The sequence below is a fragment of the Dermacentor albipictus genome, chromosome 9 (genome assembly GCF_038994185.2).
Source record: "Dermacentor albipictus isolate Rhodes 1998 colony chromosome 9, USDA_Dalb.pri_finalv2, whole genome shotgun sequence".
In the NCBI taxonomy this organism is placed as follows: Eukaryota; Metazoa; Arthropoda; class Arachnida; order Ixodida; family Ixodidae; genus Dermacentor; species Dermacentor albipictus.
Genome location: NC_091829.1, coordinates 93108021 through 93126731, shown reverse-complemented (window position 1 = coordinate 93126731; position 18711 = coordinate 93108021). Strand labels below are relative to the sequence as shown.

The following is an 18711-nucleotide window of genomic DNA, read 5'->3' as shown; positions in this document are numbered from 1 at the left end:
GCGGTGTCGAGGAAACCATAGAACACCTACTGTGCTACTGCCCATCCTATAAAAACGAAAGGCAAGACCTCTGCACAGCTCTCAATCAGCTAGATGGGAAGCCGTTCACCTTGAAGAAGATCTTGGGACCATGGCCTCGCATATCGCAGCTACAAAAGGCCACAAAAGGGCTGCTGCGATATTTGATTGCAACCGGATTGAGTGAGCGCCTGTGATTCGGACTGAGTGACTGACGGATATATCCAGTGGACTTTCTCTTCTTTTCATCTTTCCGTCCCCCTTTCCCTTTCCCCAGTGTAGAGTAGCCAACCGGGCTCAGTCCTGGTTAACCTCCCTACCTTTCTTTTATCATTTTCTCTCTCTCTCTCTCTCTCTCTCTCTCTCTCTACAGAATACAAATGGGTCGGAGCACGTTCGGCAGTCATTGTCAGATCCTTACCGGAAGCTTACCATTGTCATTAAAAAAAGGTGTACAATCAATGTATTATACCGGTGCAGACATATGGGGCAGGAACTTGCAGACAGACAAAGAAGCTCAAAAATGAGTTATGGACCGCGGAAAGAGCGATGGAACGAAGAATGTCGGGCCTAAAATGAACACGCAGGAAGTGAGCAGTGGTGATCAGAGAGCTAACAGGGATAGCCGATATTCTAACTCACCTTAAGAGAAAGAAATGGACTAGTGCTGGTCATGTAATGCGCTGGTTCGATTTCCGATGAATCATTAGGGTTACAAAATTGGTGCGAAGCGAAGCGGAGTCGAGGATGGCGCAAAACTAGTTGGGGTGATCAAATTAATAAATTCGCAGGCGCTAGCTTGAACGGCGGGCGCAAGACAGGCGTAAATGGATATCGTAGGGAGAATATTTCCTCCTGCAGTGGGCATAAAAGAGGCTGACGACGATGATGAGGTTGATAAGCAAGTGACATTTTCGGCTACCATTCTTTGAGACGTATCCTCATGCTCCATCATGCCTGTGGTGATAACAATATGGCTGTGCTCCTCTGATTCTTGGGTGGAAAAGCAGCGCAAAAATAAATACGAATCACAGAGGAACACAGGATGAATGCTGACTGCCTACTGCAAGGGTTATTAATGGGCCAGAATAAGATCGCTGAATATGGGAGCTATGCGCGAGGCAATGCACAAATGAAATACAAGAAAAGCGTGTGCATTGGCTCACGCATCACATCCATTTTGAGCTATCTTATTCCGGCCCATTTCGACGGATCCTTCAAGTGAACCGCGAGCCCATTGGGTGGGTCAGAATCTTCAAATGTTCAGACGACTTGCTGATGGTATACCGCGCTCAGCCAGAGGATGGTCCTAACAAAGTTGAACAAATTTACAGGTGGTTCTATCCCTATTTTCCAGGCCTCACCTTTAGCCGAGAGTTAGCCACCGATGGCACACGCTTTCTAGACTTAGAGCTGCACGTCAGCCAAAGCCATGCATGCTGGGCCTATGCGCTATGCTTGAAGGAACTCCTTTTACGCTTTTCGACAAATCACTCGAATCTTGTGAAGCGAACCCAGAAACCATGTTCGGCAAGCCCTCGGTAAATACAAGGTGGTGGTACTCACTTACGTGCAGTGTTTCCCATTATGTTAAAAATGTTGCGGGACGTGCGTGAGTGCGCGTTGTGTTTTCGGCTCCCCAAAAATGTAACCTATCTCTCAGCAAATATGTAAATAATAGGACTACTGCCAAGAGGTGTTGTATCAAAAGCACACCACCTGCTATGTACCGTGCAGAGCCAGACAGTGGACGAGATCCCGACATTGTGTGGCGGATCATATACAGCACAATCGGGCCGCCGCCAAAATGACCACCTGCGAGAGCACGGTAATATTATGAAGACAAAATTGGGAGTAATCTGGCTGTCCACTACGCAACGTGTGGCTGCTGTATGATCTTTCAAAAGCACGGATTTTTCGCAAGTATAGTAACCAACCAGCAGGTAAGATATTTGAAGTATTTGCGACGATGCGCATAGCAGATGCCTGCGTCAGTGCTCTTTCAATTGCCATAACTCACAAAAAATTAGGTATCTCCGTCACTAATCAGCTTTCATCATTATTTTTTACTTTTTATCACTTCACGCCATGCACGGATAAAATGCACAATAACAAACCTTCCCCCTCCTTTTTGAAATGTATATTTGTATATGCGCTCTATGAACCCCAGTTTTAGGCAGTCAGTGCTCATCCTGTGTTCGTCCCTTGTCTCTGTTAATTTTTTCGCTGTTTTTCATCCTTAGACTCGTACCAATTATCTAGCATTCATACTCTCCTAAGCCACTTCCAGATTCAGTTATAGACAGTGTCTTGCGAAAATAATACTGAACTTGACTGGGGCACTAATAAAATCAAGCACGCAATAAACAGGGTAGATTGGCCCCTCACTCACAGGAAGAAATAGGCGCTGAGATGCACAAGGCCTGAAGAGGTCACGCCACGTTTTGGAATCAGGCTCGGGGAACTTCACTGCTGACACTTTGTAATGAACACGCTTCAGCACGCTCTCAGGCCACAGTGAGATCTGGTGAGACGAAGTAATGCGGTAAAGAAACAACACAGTCTGTATTCAAGCGAAACTAATAAAGCATGAACGCTGTTTGCATTAGATTCTAACTGAAAGATTAGCGAGAGGAGGTCTAGGGCGGTATAATGTAGTGATTTGATTTTATTGATTTCAATATACACAAACACACGTACAGAAGTGGTAAATGGAGGTGGAGAAGGGAAATAGCCGCACGGACGCGGCTTGAGGTACCGCCACCCCCTGATTATTGCACTCGATTCTATGCAACACTCTATTCTCCTCGACTCTACGCAATTCTATGCGAAAATTAGGAACAGCAGTTCAAGGAGTCTTAAAGACCCTTGAATGTGTTTTTCCAAATTCCATGGTTTTCAAGGGTTTCAAGAAGGTATTCAAACCATGTTACGTTTAGACACAAGGTACAGAAGGCAATGCCATCAAAATGGACCCTAAGTCCCCAAACTATGGTGTGCATCATAATAAGATTAATGTTCTAGCCTGTAATTAAAAACATAATTTACTTTGAGCAACAAGCCATCTCTATGCGTTCTTTCTTGTATCATACATTCAGATAACACTATTCTTCCTGTAATCGTGCCCAACCTAGCCGGTCAGTCAATCGTTGCAGCATGTAAGAATTGAAATAACGTAGATATGTATCACGCCACAGACAGCTAGATCCTGTCGACGCTAATTCATTCCATTTCAATCCGGTCATTACACTTTCCTGTGCAAATTATGATTTTGATTTTAAGTCGGTTGACACTGCACTTTTCTGAGTGTGATGCAATTGAAGTGTGACAAAAGATAAAGGAGCTTACCGTCTGTTGCAGTGCCTCTCTGTTCTCCTCGTCGGCGAAAAGCAGCAGCTCCAACGGCATTGCCGTGAAAGCAACAGCCGACTTGATGTTGGTTAGAGTCAAGTTGAGCATGCTGTCGCACGTGACAACAACCAACTTGACACGCTCTCTGTGCATTGCAGCAGTAAGAAAATCAGTGACACATACTCCTTGGGGTATTAACTTCTTGCTCAAAAATTTGCGAGCACAGCTAACATGACATAAGCTAATCAGTCACAAACTGAATTATAGGGGTGCAGTAAGTTTTATCTAGAAGCAGAATATATGGACACGGCGATAATCGTCCAACAAGAGGGATTCAGGGCGGTGGTATAGCCAAGAGGTGGCACACCGGGAAGGCTCCCGCCCCACTATGCCTTCCCCCGAAACTTGTTTACATGGTGTCCGACAATCCCGCCCCTTTGTACCCTCAGCCTCTCCCCCTCTCTGAAAAGCGGCTTAGCTATGCCACTTTGCCCTTTAAAAACCCAACAGGAAATTTCAGCAGGTCATATTTTGGGACGTTGTTTCTGTTGTCTGTCGTTCTGTTGTCTGTAGTGTGACGCCCTGTATTCGAAAGTGCTGTAGTTCTCGATCAATATTTCATTAAAGATTGGCAAAGCTCTTTAAGGCTATGTAAAGTTGATAGTAGAAAAGAAGAAAAATACAACAAAATCCTCGCTGGCGATTCGAACTGAGGATCTGAGGGTCCCGAGCCCAACATTTTACCACTACATCACGCGGAACATGTGTGCAAGTGTACATTTTAGCTACGTCAACACTAAGAATCTCTGTCTGCGTTGATGTTTATATTTGCATCTTAAGAGCCAAGATGCGCTTTCACTCCACCGCATCAACTGCTGCATCTCTAGAAGAGTAAAAGTTTTCTTACCAGCGACAGGTACATCGTGTAATGCTAGAACATCGATTTTGCTGTATGATATCCATATTAAATAAGAAATTCAGAAGTAGACAATGGGGACTGGGGACACTGTTAGGGTTGTTACTGCTAATTTCGACAGTTCTCTCTAGCTCTTTACGCTTTTGAGCGCGCATATAATTCACGTGTTCAATGCGAAATACCTACATAAAGCTTCGTGGATGAGTGTTCATTCCGACAGCATACTGGCTTCTCATAGCAGCGTTGTACCAGAATAATGAGACCCGAGCGACACAGCCTTTCAGGCAACTTTGTGTAACTCAAAACTTCTTTGTCGCTTCTGGGAAATTAACTAATGTGCCAGTGTAACGGCACATGTAAGTTCACATGCCTTCGTGCCACATCTTACCAAATAAAACAAACATATACGCAGCCATTCCCGCAGATCGTATGATTTTGATCAGCGGCCGATTTTGAGGAGGACCGTAGGGCGTTGCTGGTGTCTCATCGTCACGGCACAATCATAACAATTGGCCACGTCGACTTTATTACCGGTGCCGGTGCTATCAGCATTGCGGGCTTCAGAGAAGCACGATTGAATACCGCGCAAGAGAAAAGTACAGTGTACACCACCCATGCGAAACTGACATATAATTTTAAAGCGTCGCCACGGAACTCGCTGCGACAGAAAGTGGTACATTTCTAACGCCACAACCGAAAATGTGTAGTCCCGACGGAGAGTTCCTGTTACGATATGAGAATTGATGATGCGATATAAAGTTGTTGTTGTGACTTTATAATCTCTGGTTGTTGCGACAGAACGTTTCTGCTGCGACTTTAGAACTCTTGGCCATCGTGACGGAATATTTCTGTTGCGACGTCAGAATTGCTGTCGCAAAATCAGAGTCGCTGTCACGATAGAAAGCTGCTGTTGCTACTTGAGAACTCTTGTTGTCGCTACAGAACGTTTTTGTTGCGACTTAAGAACTCTTGGTCTTCGCGACAGAATCTTTCTGTTGCGACATCAGAATTTCTGTTGTGACGTCAGAGATGTCTGTCGCAACTCCAGAAACATCAGGAACTTCTGTCGTATGACAGAAAATTCTGTATTCGCGACAGAAATGTTTGTAGTTGTGACAGGAACTCCTGTTGTCTTCTTCAACTTGGTTGTTCAGCAAGGTCATTAAAAAGACAATGCTCCTTGCTTTGTAGCATGACTCGGTTTCAGAACATTTCTTGGATTTACTTGGGTTACACTGTGCAACTATGCCTCCAGAAAATGTTAATTTAGCTTTCTCCCTTGATATCAGTTTTGCTGTGGACGTTACTCGATATTTTTATATTTTCTGTCAGTTCATTGTACTGTACTACTATTGTACTACTATTCATTTCTTTATCGCACCTTGCTAGAAGGCCTTCTTAGACTTTTGTATCGCAAGTGTTAAGTGAACTGAGGAATCACAAATACAAACATTGATACCACCTGCTACAGTGGCTATGATATTTTGCTGCTGGGCAAGAACGTGCAGATTTGATTCCTGAAGGCGACTGCCGCATTCTGATGAGAGTGAAATCTGAAAATATTCGAATGCTTAGATTTAGGTGCACCTTAGAGGTCTGAAGTTTATCATATTGAGTTTAGGGAGTCCTAGTAAGGAGTCTTTCGTAGCTTGCGAGTTGCTTTGTTGTGGTTAAACCCATAATTTCGTTTTCGTTCTGCAAACACGTGATCCAAAATAAAAGACTTCTGACAGAACTGTTGCAGGCATTTAATATGTCAAACACAAGAATTAAAATGTCTTCGCTTGTTTTAAGTAATAGCCAGAGTGTTAATGTTCATTTATTGACACGTAAACTTATTGAAGAATATTTCAAATAAATTGCAATCAGTTCAGCGGAGCTCTCACAGTATTTACAGCTGGTATGGTTTCATATTTTGGTCAGGAATACCAGGTACCTGTGTGTAAAGCAGACGAATGCTTTGAAGTCTGTGTGGCAGCTTAGAGAATGTGCGACAAACGTCGTGCACTGGGCAAAAATATTCACTATGGGGCAAAATTTTTGTCTCGCAGTCATACAAGATGATAAATTAGTGTCGGCCATTTGGTAGGACTGAGACATTGTCTACTTAATACAACTGCCCGAATACTTCTGCAATGATGCGGGAGATCAAAATTACAACGAAGACAATGAACACTTGGTAACACTGATCACGTGGGAAATATGCTGGAACCATACGTGCTGTGAGGTGTGCAGTAGTGATGCTTGCCAGTCTGTCGCATTAGCTGATAAATTAATAAAGCCGGACCAGAAATAAAAGCTTGCGCTTAAGACGAGAACTGGCAAAGGATTTGTCTAAGTTGCACTGCGTTCGAAGAGCACAGTTTCGAGGAAACCGTGCGCCCTCTTCAATGTGCTACTGGTTCAAGCCACCAAAGTTTCCTTCAAGTAATGCTAGCAAGAACTCAGGCACTTGTTTCTAGTGAAGCTGCGAGTGTGACAAGCATTGGAATGACGCTGAACATGTAACTGTATTTCCTTAAACTTCCCTCTCGTGGATTCAAACTGCTTTGTAACCTCCCAAATGGAACATTTATTACGTGTGTGCATATGGCTATTGGCTTCATGCGTTAAGAAAAATGCGGTTTCCTGAAGGTACATAAAGCATGATAAATAAGGCCGCAAGCACGTTTCAGGACATATGGAAGAAGGTTAACATGATTCCCATTCTTAGATCCAAATTCTTCGGCTTAATGAGGTCATTCGGGATAGGATAGGCACGTAGCTATCAGTGAATGAATCAGTACTGGCGGTCACGATGTCGCCTGTCTACGCACCTCTCGGCGTGTCGGTGATGTTGCACATACCATGCGGGCTATGGTATATACGCGCATCTGTAGTAGCGCCTTGCACTGAGACGTCAGTCAATACGTTGAATAAAGCAATAAGCCTCTGCTTCCAAAATTGCTTTGTTTCTATACCTTCTATGGTAGTTGGAAGATTTGCAGGGCAGAGCTCTGTCGTAATTTTTATACGAAAATGTACAAAAGCCATGATAGGGCTATGCAACTTCTGTTATCACTCGCAAGAAGTGAAGAAACTTCGTCTTTTCGCCAGCGACCTACGCGTCTACTGCATGGTGATCGTGAACTGCTACGTGTCCAATACAAACAGTCAGAACAAATAACAATCATGGAGCTTTGATCAATTACAAGAATCTAAGAGTCTTTCAAGTGCCTTTGTGTTGTTACCCATGAACGTGAGTTGCGCAGACATGACGAACTAAGGCTCTTTGCTTGTTCGTGCGTATCTTTCGTATACATTATCTACAGAGATAAGCGTGACGGCTGAAATTAAGCAGCTCAGTGTTAGCGCCGTATGCCCTGCTTTTATCGTTACACGTTTTGTTGCGCTGTTTCAATTCTACGCTTGTTCGTTCGAGCCTAACGATCAGCCTCTGTCCCGCTGAGCAATGTGAGACATCACGTGCATGCATATCAAAAAATAAATATGGGGTTCTACGCGCCATAACAGCGATCTCATTATGAGGCACGCCGCAGTGGGGGAGTCCTGAAATTTGGACCACTTGGGTTCTTTAAGGTGCACCTAAATCTAATTACACAGTTGTGTTCCCATTTGTGCCCCATCTAAATGCGGCCGCTGTGGCCGGGATCAGATGCATGCATATTGCGCTTCGCTGGTCTTGACATTACCGCACGATTGGGTAGCGAACATTGGAAGCCACCGGCGGGCCAGCATTACCCAAAAACATGGAACACGCTGTATCATGGACATGACATGAAAAATGAACTCACGTTACTGTGCTCGGTGATTTTGCGGCTTTTGAAAAGGCATACGGCGCATGCCTCCAGACAAAGGGGACACCATGCATCATCAAGCACACGCCTGTGAGCGCGGCAATGAGAAGCAGGTAGCTGGTCCAATACACCGCCCTATGCACGGCCATCGCAGAACTTGGCTGCAGTAGCGGGGATTGTACGGTGTCTGGAAAATCAAGAAAAAGCAATGCGTCAACGAGGCGGGTTTGTGGCTTCATTGGGTGACGTGACTAGACGCTCGTTTTGAAATTACGTTACCCAACCTGATATGACATTGCGTCCATGCTTCTGCGCACTTTCATTCAGGTGGCCACCCATTTTTCGTGAGCAGGAGATAGGCTTACTCGATTCGGCCTAGTCGGTCGGCACCTTCTGTAACAAAAAATAAATTATGGGGTTTTGCGTGCCAAAACCACTTTCTGATTGTGAGGCACGCCATAGTGGAGGACTCCGCAAATTTCGACCACCTGGGGTTCTTTAGCGTGCACCTAAATCTAAGTACACGGGTGTTTTCGCATTTCGCCCCCATCGAAATGCGGCAGCCGTGGCCGCGATTCGATCCCGCGACCTCGTGCTCAGCAACCTAGCATCATAGCCACTGAGCAACCACTGGGGTTATTCTGCACCACTTAACGGCGCAGTCCACCCAGGCCTTCGATTATCTACACTGCAGCGGTGCACCCTGCATCCTCATGCTCGAAGGAACGTGCTACAAAGCAAGGTGCCGCAGCAGTCAAATGAACCCTTGGGCCTTGCAATGAGCGGGTGCTGCGCGGCATACCATAATTGGCACCACCTGTATCTTTCCGTTTGTGGTGCCGTTCACCTTTTCTGAATTGAACAAACCGTATATCGGCGACGCCTGCACAAAAATGTGTCATTTTGTTGGCTGGGAGCGTGACGCGTGAGATCTAACCTCGTAGCACGCATCGCTCCAACAGCAGCTGTTTTCAGTTCACCGCGATGACACAACGACATTGGGACAGACGGATTGGCTGCTTGTGGACACGGCGACCCTTTAGAATAAAGAACCTGCTATACATACACAAAAGATCCAGCAATACATTTTGTCGCTACATTACCATAAATTACAGGAAAACTGTGAGCCATTCTCCCACTTGGATGCCTTGGATGTGCTTGGCGAATGCGTGGCTATTTTCGTTGATATAGACAGGAATGCGAAATAAAAGTCTCCCTTAAAGTAAAAATGCAGAACACACAGCCAGTGGTCGCACGAATAAAAATTGCCGTTCAGCATCAGCCTTCAAGTGTACTGTGAGACTCGGCTACATACCTGTGAGCACAGAACAAACATTTTTAGGCATAATTTCAGAACCAAAATAACGTTTATTTCACACATGAAGTACTGTAGAAACAAATGCCTAAAAACCATCAACATTCTCAACTTTCAGTCCCACACAATGTAGGCTCGTGGCAAGAAGTGCATCATGAACCTTTACAAGAGGCTCATCCGAACACGCTTAGATTACAGGGCCATAGTTTATCAATCGGCTACTCCTAGCGCGTTGAAAATGCTTGATCCTGTCCATCATCAAGTTATCCACATGGCGACCGGTCCTTTCAGGACAGGCCCTGTAGAAAGTCTCTACGGTGAATCTAATGAGTGGGGGCTTTATCTCCTGAAACGTAATCATAATTTATGTACTTTCTGAAGGTAAACACAAAGCTTGAACATCTCACTCACGTAACTGCAAACAACTCGGCATCTGAAATTTTATTTAATAATCAATCAGCAGTTATATAAGCCTTCTAACTGCATGCAAAGAAATGGATGTCCTACATTTTGAAAATCCTTTAATGGCTCCTGTTTACCTATGTCCACCGTGGCAATGTCAGCTCTTTGAGGGTGATACTTCATTTCTTGAAATAACAAAGAACGCTCCCCAGGTACACATTGAAATGCACTTTCATGAACTTCAGTCGAAGTACGCTTGCGAATAATTTTACACAGATGCCTCAAAGTAGCATGCCGGTGTTTCGCAAGCAGACGTCGGTCCATTATTTTTAGAATTTAAATCCTGTACCCGGAAACAAGCACATTCTCTGCTGAGGCATATGCTGTACTGACAGCTGTTAAAGATATCAATAAGACGAAATTGCTGAAGGCTAGTACAGTTAAAAACTCTCGTTTTCAGAGTTTTAAGAGTGTCAAACCCATCGGGCTACCTAAAATTTTAGCCTAATCGACTCAGAAAATGACCTGCACCACGAGGACACCACTCTCAACACGGTAGGCCCACTTATTTGCAATCTTATCGGAGATTGAAGTTTCCACGTGGTCGGCGAGCTGAGCCTACCGTCAGGCCTAGCCGGACCCGGCATTCAACGGGCAACTAGGACGCGGGCACAGCAGCGTAGCAACTAGAATGGACCCCCGGCAGGCGACCGTAACAACTTATGACCACCCGGTAAAAAGACCAGCCCAAAATTCAGCGCGGCCGAATTTTGGGCTGGGCAATTTTCGCTGGGCCTAATTTTGGGCAGCCCAAGAGCGGCGCGGCGAGGCACTCGAGGCAGAGGATCCAAGCGCTCCCGATGAAGGACGCGACGATCATTATTCGGACCAAGGGCGGGCTGAAGGTTAAGGAGCTGAACGTACCAAGCGGCACGCGCTATCGTGGAAGCGTGTGGCCGAAAATTTGGAGAAGACAAGTTTCTGGTGAGACTCCGGCCAGGTTCCAACATCATCATCGCAAGCGCCTCGGACGAGGAAGCAACTGGGATGATCAGGAAGATCAACTGCCTCAACTTTGACAGGCAAAATTACGACGCGAACGCCTACGTGGCGCTACCGGAAGACATCAAAAAAGGCGTTATTCACGGGTTACCCCCGGGAATGGTGGCGGACCTACTCGAATCCAAGTTGCGCCTGCGCACCCAAGTAATGGAGATCTTGAGTGCCAGAATGCCCGGAAAGTCGGAGACAGCACTCGTCACTTTCGACTGCCTTTTCATCCCCAAAAACGTCATTTTTGGCGCATGCGAGTACAAGAACCACCCCTAGAGACCAACGAGACAAGTATGCTTCGTATGCGGCGACCTAGGGCACCGCTCGGACGTGTGACCAACGCCGGGAAAGAGAATCTGCCACCAGTGCGGAGCAACTAGGCCCCCAGGGGGGCACCAATGCCAACCGAAGTGCCTGGTATGCAGAGGAGCCCACCTAACCGGAACCAGGGACGGCCAGCGGCGCCTCAAGGACACCAAGGAGCTCCGGGGCGGCCAACAACCGCATCAGCAGCAGCAACAACGCCGAGGCAGGAGCCACCGCCGCAAGCGCCAACCCAGATTGCTGAGCTCAGACGGCGATCGAGTCAGCCGGAGCCGCTCGAGGAGCCGAGCCAGGAGCCAGTCGAGGATGCAGTCGAGGAGCCAGGCGAGAGACCCAGCCAGGGACAGCTCCTTCCCACCACTGCTGCCTCCGCCCACGAGGGGGCAGCAGCAACACAAGGGACAACAACAACAGGTTAAGAAGACCGAAGACAATGCTACGGTGAGCTGAGGACCACCTAAAACACCACTTCCGCACACGGGGAAAGATAATAATAACAGAGAGGAACCTAAAAAACCTTCGAAAAGAAAACGAAGCGTATTGCAAACGCATAGAACAGCTAGAAAGACGGTTGAAGGCGGTAAATAAAGCCCTACCGCATCAGAGGACTGGTAGGCCCCCTAGACCGCAGACTCCACCACAATAACCAGCGCAACCAGAATCTTTCGATGACCAAATGAGAAAATTTATGACGTTTATACAAGAGAAAACAAACGTACTAGAACACAAAATGGCAATGATGGATCAGGAGATCCGAAACCAACGCAATCAACAAATTTCACAAAAAACTGAAGACAAACTCAACCTAAGAAGACAGGGCCTCGAAAACTACAACGCGTCTAACACCGAGAATGAATCATGGCCAGACACGAAACATTAGAAATTGGGTAATGAAATTGCAGGGGCTATCGAAAAAAACACGGCCAACTCCTACAATACATAAACACACAACTCACACCACCAGTTGTCATTGCACTACTGGAGAAAGGGAACACCACACTAACGCTAAAAGGCTTGACGCGCTAGGAAAAAGAACACAAAGCAATACTAATCAGTAAATCTTTCACCGCCACAGCACACGACAGCATAGCCGACACAGACATAGACCACGGTATTGTCGAAGTGATTCCAAAAAAAGAAAAGAAAAGACAGCAGTGTCTTTTTCACAAATATCCATAGTCGTCCGAGCCAAAAAGAAGCGGACTGCCGCCAACTTTCTGCAGGATCGAGCAAATTAGTCAGACAAACCCCTAGTGATTGTAGGAGACAACGCCAAGGATCTGACCTGGCGTTACAAGAAACCAGAGAAGAAAGGCATACAAGTTAAGGAAGCAGTAGATATGTACGGCTGCACCCTCATAACAGACGACAGTACGCCAACCACACTAGGTGACAGCATAAGCACCGACACATGCCCTGACCTGACATGCATCCGGGGAACAGACAAGGCGATATGGGAAAACCTGCTGGAGAATCTGGACAGCGATCACTACATCCTAAAAACGCAATTGATAACCGGAACACTAAAACGCAAAAGTGGCACCACTAAGCTGACAGATTGGAATGCCTTCAAGAAGGAATGCAACAACACCTAGTGAAACATCGAGAGCCTAGAAGGCTGCGGAAATAAGCTCAGAGAGACGCTCGACAAGTACACCAAAGAAATAGAAAGAACATAGCAAACACCTGAGATGGACTCGCAACTATTCAAGCTACGGGAGGCAAGACGCGGGCTCACTAAAAGACGGAAAAAACAAAGGCTAAACAGCAGCTTAAAAAGAAAAACCACAGAGATAACCAAGGAGGCGAGGAGTGTGCGGCTCAGCTGACTAGATAAAAACTAGAAACAGTTTAGCGAGTCCATAAACGGAACCCTTAGCACGGCAAAAACATGGCACATACTCAAGGCGCTCCTGGATGCAACAAAAACTAAACCTGAAAACAATAAGGCCATACACCGCCTGGTACACGAATTCGATGGACCGGACTCTGAACTGCTAGAGCAGGTCCGAGTAAAATGTTTCGGGCAGGACAACCGGGCGGCCTACACACAACAATACAAAGGGAAAGAAAACGAGCTGCTGGACAGGCCAATCACGAAAGAAGAGGTGTACGGGGCCATAAGAAGTGTAAAAAAGAATAAAGCAGCGGGCGCTGACAAAATCAGAAATTCACTCATTCGAAACCTAGGGGACGAACTGGTGGAGCAACTCACCAGCTTCCTCAACCAACAATGGGCTGCAGAAACGGTATTAGAGGAATGGAAACACGCCGAGATTGTAATAATCCCCAAACCAGGCAAAAAGCTACCGGTAACAAACTTAAGACCAATCTCTCTCAGATGTGCTTAGGCAAACTATATCAGAGGATAGTAACAAAAAGACTGCAGCATTACATGGAGGAAAACGAGCTATACCCCATAGTAGGTTCGGCTTCCGATCCAAGCTTTCGACGCAGGATGTCCTTCTCCAAATTAAACATGACGTTCTCAGCAACAAACCATAAAACAGAGAACACGTTTTAATGGCACTAGACATAAAAAAAGCTTTTGACAATGTCAGCCACGTGGCAATCCTGGAAGGCCTTAACAGCAAAGATTGCGGGAAGAAAGCACATGGATAGGTGCAAGCCTTCCTCTCCAATAGAACAGCAACAACAGGTTTGGGAGGGATCCGATTGCAAGAATTCCCCACACCAAACAAGGGCACACCCCAAGGTTCAGTAATTTCCCTGATACTCTTTTTAACAGCGCTACGATTGTCCTAGGGTAGAAACTAAGCAAAACTGAAGGCATACAACACGCCACGTAAGCAGATGACATCACCATCTGGGCCACTAAAGGCTCGCTGTGCCAAAAAGAAAGCTATCCGCAAGAAGCAACCACTTGCGTGTAAGAATACGTCGGGGAAAGAGGCACTGAGTGTTCAACGGAGAAAGCCGAGCTTTTGACAATTACACGGGGCAAGAAAAGCAAAGAAAACCTTAACATGCGGCTAAAGGGGCAGCCGATACCGGAAAGCCAACAAATCAAGATCCTTGGAATGTGGGTGCAATCCAACCAGCGCTGCACCCACACACTGAAACCACTCAAACAGTCAACAACCCAAATAGCACGCATAATCACGTGGGTGTCACAAAAGAGATATGGGATGAAAAAGGAGACACACTTAAGCTGGTTGGGAACCTTGTGGTCAGCAAGGTCACATACCCACTCCTGTACTTCAACTGCACCGAACAGGAAATACAAGAAGCAGACACCATTTTGCGCAAAGCGTACAAAACAGCACTCAACCTGGCGAACAATACATCTACAGAGAAACTAATGGCACTTGGTTTAAGCAACACCTTCGAAGAACTAAAAGAAGCCCAAAGTATCGCACAGCTCATGAGACTCCAGCAGACCAAAACGGGAAGGGAACTGCTAATATGGCTAGGCATCGCGGAATCCATCAAAGAAATCCAAAGGACGGAGGGGATTCGTGATTATTATCGGAAAACATACACTGTTAGCCCCCTGCCCAAAAACACGGACCCAGACCTCCACTCGGCGCGAGGGAGCGCAAGGGCGAAATACGTCGAAAAGTACCTGGCCACAAAAAACCCAACAGTATACACAGACGCTGCAGTATACGGCAAGCAAAGAGGAACAAACATAGTAAAGACAGCTGCGATAGTAATAAGCCCGGACTACAAAGAGATCAGCAGCGAGTCAATGAAGAACTCCTCGATAACGGTAGCTGAAGAAACAGCCGTAGCCCTAGTGGCAGTGGAAGGCTGCCAATCCGAAAGGTCCTTGACAATACTCACCGACTCGCAAGTTACGTGTCGGATTTACATGAACGGCAAAATTGGACGCAGAGCGCTTCACACCCTCCGCCCCTGCAGGGCTAACAACAAAGTCGGGCATACAAAAATTCTGGGGACCGGGACACGCTGGAATAGAAGGGAACCTAAGGGCGGACACGGCAGCTCGAGAGCACACAAACCGAGCGGCCATAAGCACCGACCCAGAGGAACTCATACCAGTCAAACCAAGCTACTCTGACATTCTGAACTACTATAACGGGGCCCGAATCAAGTACCTTCTACTCCACAACAGCCTAAATCAGGTTGGAGCAACCTCTTGGTGGAGGCCGCAAACAGGAACATACCCAAATATATACCCACTAAGAAGGATGTTTCCCGCCCAGTATAGAGACATTTGCCCCTGGTGCGGCGCCAAGCCCGCCTTATATCTTATTACATGGGGATGTGTTCACAATCAACAATTCCTTCAAATAAAAGAGCCGAGTGCGGAGAAGTAGGAGAGGGTGCTCTCCAGCAGCGACCCGAAAGTCCAGCATGGACTGGTAAGACACGCTCACAGAGTAGCCACCTTCTGTGGTGCCCTGGAATAGGGACGTCGACCCTGCGTAGATGGGGAAGACCACGAAGATGGCCAACCACATCTGCCACCGCTAATTTCTAACCAATTTGAGCAAATAATGTTTTGCCTCCTCCTCCTCTAATAAGCAGGTCATATTGGGTATTGGGTCATATTGCGTTGGGTACCTGGGAACAGGCAACATGCTTGCCGATGAAATCGCCACATACATTGCAAAGAAATCTGGTAACTCTTCCGAAGGTATACCAGCAACATAACTAAAACCATTTTTGTACAAATAACCTAGACGGCATTGGCAACAGACGTGCGACACCAAAACGTGCAATAAATTTCATTTAATAAAGCCAAATTTAGGAAATTTGCCACCAGTACGAAAAATACAGCGAATCGTAGCCTTTTCCTAACGCTCTAGAATAGGTCATACATGTGGCACACATTCTTTTCTGTTGACACGTAATGAACCGCCCATATGCTGTTGATGTGGTGATACACTGACCGTCCTCCATGTCTTGCTAGGTGTAGCGAAACGGAAGCTGAAAGGCCAAAACACCTCGATCTAGCCTACGGACAGAATATCCCTTTTCATCCGGCAATGTGTCCCGATGCTGACCCGTTTATTAGCAGAAAATCAGTTTTTAACTTCCTGCAAAATGTTAGGTCATTGAAAGGTATAGGCCCACAAGTTTCATAGCACGGCCTTTTACGAGAGGCTGCAGCTGCGGTAGTAGCATGTTGTATAGCGCGTGCATATAGGCCCTTGCATTTAAGGGCCTCGTTGAGGGAATAGAGCTGTTGGCGTTTATATACTTTATGTAATTCCATCAGAGCATATCTTCTAAATTCCTAGAGCATCTGAAATGCTGTTGCGTTCGTTTTAATAAATATAGATCTATCTTACTACTGCTTTTAGGACCCTACAGAAGAGGCTACATTGTTAAAACCAACCACGCTGCAATTTGTCGTTGATTGCATCGTTGACTGCATTACGACATTGCTTTGCGCTCTTTGGCCATAAGTCCTCTTTGCGCCATAAAACACCGCATATCATCAATTACGATTCGTCCTCAGCAGCGGCGATATAAACTATCACAAGAATGTTTGCTCACGGGCTTTCGCAGGTGCTTTGGAAATGCCTGAAACACGGTCGGATATCTTCCCGGATGCAGCCTTATCGTCTGCGCTGTCTGGTGTCTGGTGGAAACAATCCCGCGCAATGTGCCTCGAATAAATGTAATCGCCATGTTTTGGCTTCCAGCCTTGCCGCCGAAATGCCACCTCCCGCGTACTTCCCACATTTGGGTCCTTAGGAAACCTAGTTTGAAAAACAGTGACCGTCAGATGTGAAATTTGGGACAGATTGCGAGCCATCAGCATGCGCTGCGACCGGCAGATAAGTTCTCACGAAGCTCAAGTGTGCTATTTACGAGTTACAATACCAGTGCCTTTTTCTCGCTCGATTTGTGCAGTGGTACGCAACTCACGATGTAACCATTACAACGTCCGGATGCCACCACGCTCACTATGCACTGCGGCTGCCGTGGCAGAAGGCACGTTTCTGCCTATGGCAAGATGGGCACATGGGGATTCAGCTCAGCGTTAAGCATCCACTCCAACAAGCTTTATTTAAACCTCTTGGTGCCTGCTGGGATCGGTGGAGACGAGCTTCGTCTATTAGTGTTGCAAGAAACGCAGCAGCACGCGCGAGCAAGACCAGGAGGCAAACACCATCTGGTGGTGGCGTAAAAAAAAACCCAGTGGCACGCGCGGCAAGGCCATCGCAGAAGCAGCGTCGCAAAGGCAACAGAAGAGGCAAAGCACGCTTCGCTTTAATACAGTCCGTGTTGGTTCGGGGGATGTGCTTCGCCCGAACTAAATTCTGTTGACCTGGCACGAAAATAGCGTCACTGATATCCAAACGACCACTCGAGGGCACGATATAATTGCCAGATCGACGTCATTCGCTCGATGGTCCGGCAATAAGAGCGTCTACCATATTCACGATCAAACAGTGCGTACAGCACTCTTTGTGAAACATTTCAAAATTGCCGCCACTCTAAAATGAAAAAAAAAAGAATACTCAACAAAAATTTTGTTCTTGTACAGTGAACATCATAATTGAAGAAATCGATAAAAGCGTCGGTAGTTTTAAATTTCCCCTGGTGCGTATGGGTCGGCCGTGCGGTAAATACTTCAGTAATAGAACGCCGAGTATTGAGTAATCCTTTTACCGGGACAAAAGCGTGAAGCCTCCGCCATAGAGTTTCCTGCAAAAATTACTGGAGGGAACTCTGGCGCCAGCGTCTACGAGAGCTGCAACGGGAGCGCTTGTACTATCATGGGTGTAATGGGAAGTTAATGAATTTGCCTAAATTTCGTCCTTTTGGCTTCAAATGACTTTGTGACTTTGTAATCTTGACATTTTCAACAGCGTATTGTGTAACAAATAAACATCATTAAAACTGCCCGACGGCAGGATTGGAACACAGTAACTCTAGCACAGAAGCCTGATATCGAAACCATTAGGCCATGGACGCATGCATTGACAAGCGAATGAAACGCCCTTATGAATTTGTCGCAGGAATGCCAGTGCCTTCAGACGCTTGGCGCGTTTAAATTTGGCCACCTGGACAAGCTAAATTGTTGCAATTAATAGCAATCGTACGCGTTCCCGGCGTCTTCTGCACTTCGAAGAACATAGATTGCGCTGAAATATACGGCAATAAGATTTATATAGCGTCACATACAAAGCCACAACATCGTCTGAATCCACAAGCACGAAGATCAGGCAAATCCATGTATTTCCCATCATTCCCATGGTAGAACAATGACTGCAGCGACAGAATTCCCTCTAGTAATTTTTGTAGGCAACTCTATGTCCTCCGTGTTGAAAATCCAGTGTCGGTGTAGCAGCGGGCGATAGCGTCCCGTCAGCAATAAATATTCTGTATGACACTAAACTTCTTCTATCACCAAAGGAGCTCATACATTCATTCATACAATCATTACAATACTATTCCTCGCAATTTTTAGAATGGCACCCCACAGACAAGTTTCATGGAACATAGCACCGACAGTACATGAATTTATGTTAAATCTTATATCAAAGAAATATTTCAAGTGCGAAAAATATGGGAATATCAGCCCACGCAAA

The 18711-nt window shown here is 46.2% G+C and overlaps 2 protein-coding genes across 7 annotated transcripts in view; one reads left to right on the top strand and one right to left on the bottom strand.

Annotated features, from left to right (window-relative positions):
- LOC135919123 (glucoside xylosyltransferase 2-like) overlaps nt 1-18711 on the bottom strand; it is a 79137-nt gene that overhangs the window by 34424 nt on the left and 26002 nt on the right. For all 6 annotated transcript variants that reach the window (XR_010569888.2, XR_010569887.2, XM_065452850.2 and 3 more), the window contains exons 2-5: nt 8367-8475; nt 8080-8269; nt 3367-3514; nt 2411-2542 (exon numbers count right to left, since the gene is read on the bottom strand). Coding sequence is in view for 4 of the 6 variants with exons in the window: in XM_065452850.2 (XP_065308922.1) it covers nt 2411-2542; nt 3367-3514; nt 8080-8269; nt 8367-8421 (525 nt within the window). In the remaining 2 variants the exon portion in view is untranslated. The remainder of the gene's footprint in view (nt 1-2410; nt 2543-3366; nt 3515-8079; nt 8270-8366; nt 8476-18711) is intronic.
- Nucleotides 11251-11595, top strand: LOC135919126 (protein TonB-like). Its single transcript, XM_065452854.1, has one exon. The coding sequence runs from the start codon at nt 11251-11253 to the stop codon at nt 11593-11595; it is 345 nt and encodes a 114-aa protein (XP_065308926.1).

Bases quoted from the DNA above. Each gene is read 5' to 3' on its own strand.
- LOC135919126 (XM_065452854.1), top strand. From the start codon at position 11,251: ATGCCAACCGAAGTGCCTGGTATGCAGAGGAGCCCACCTAACCGGAAC.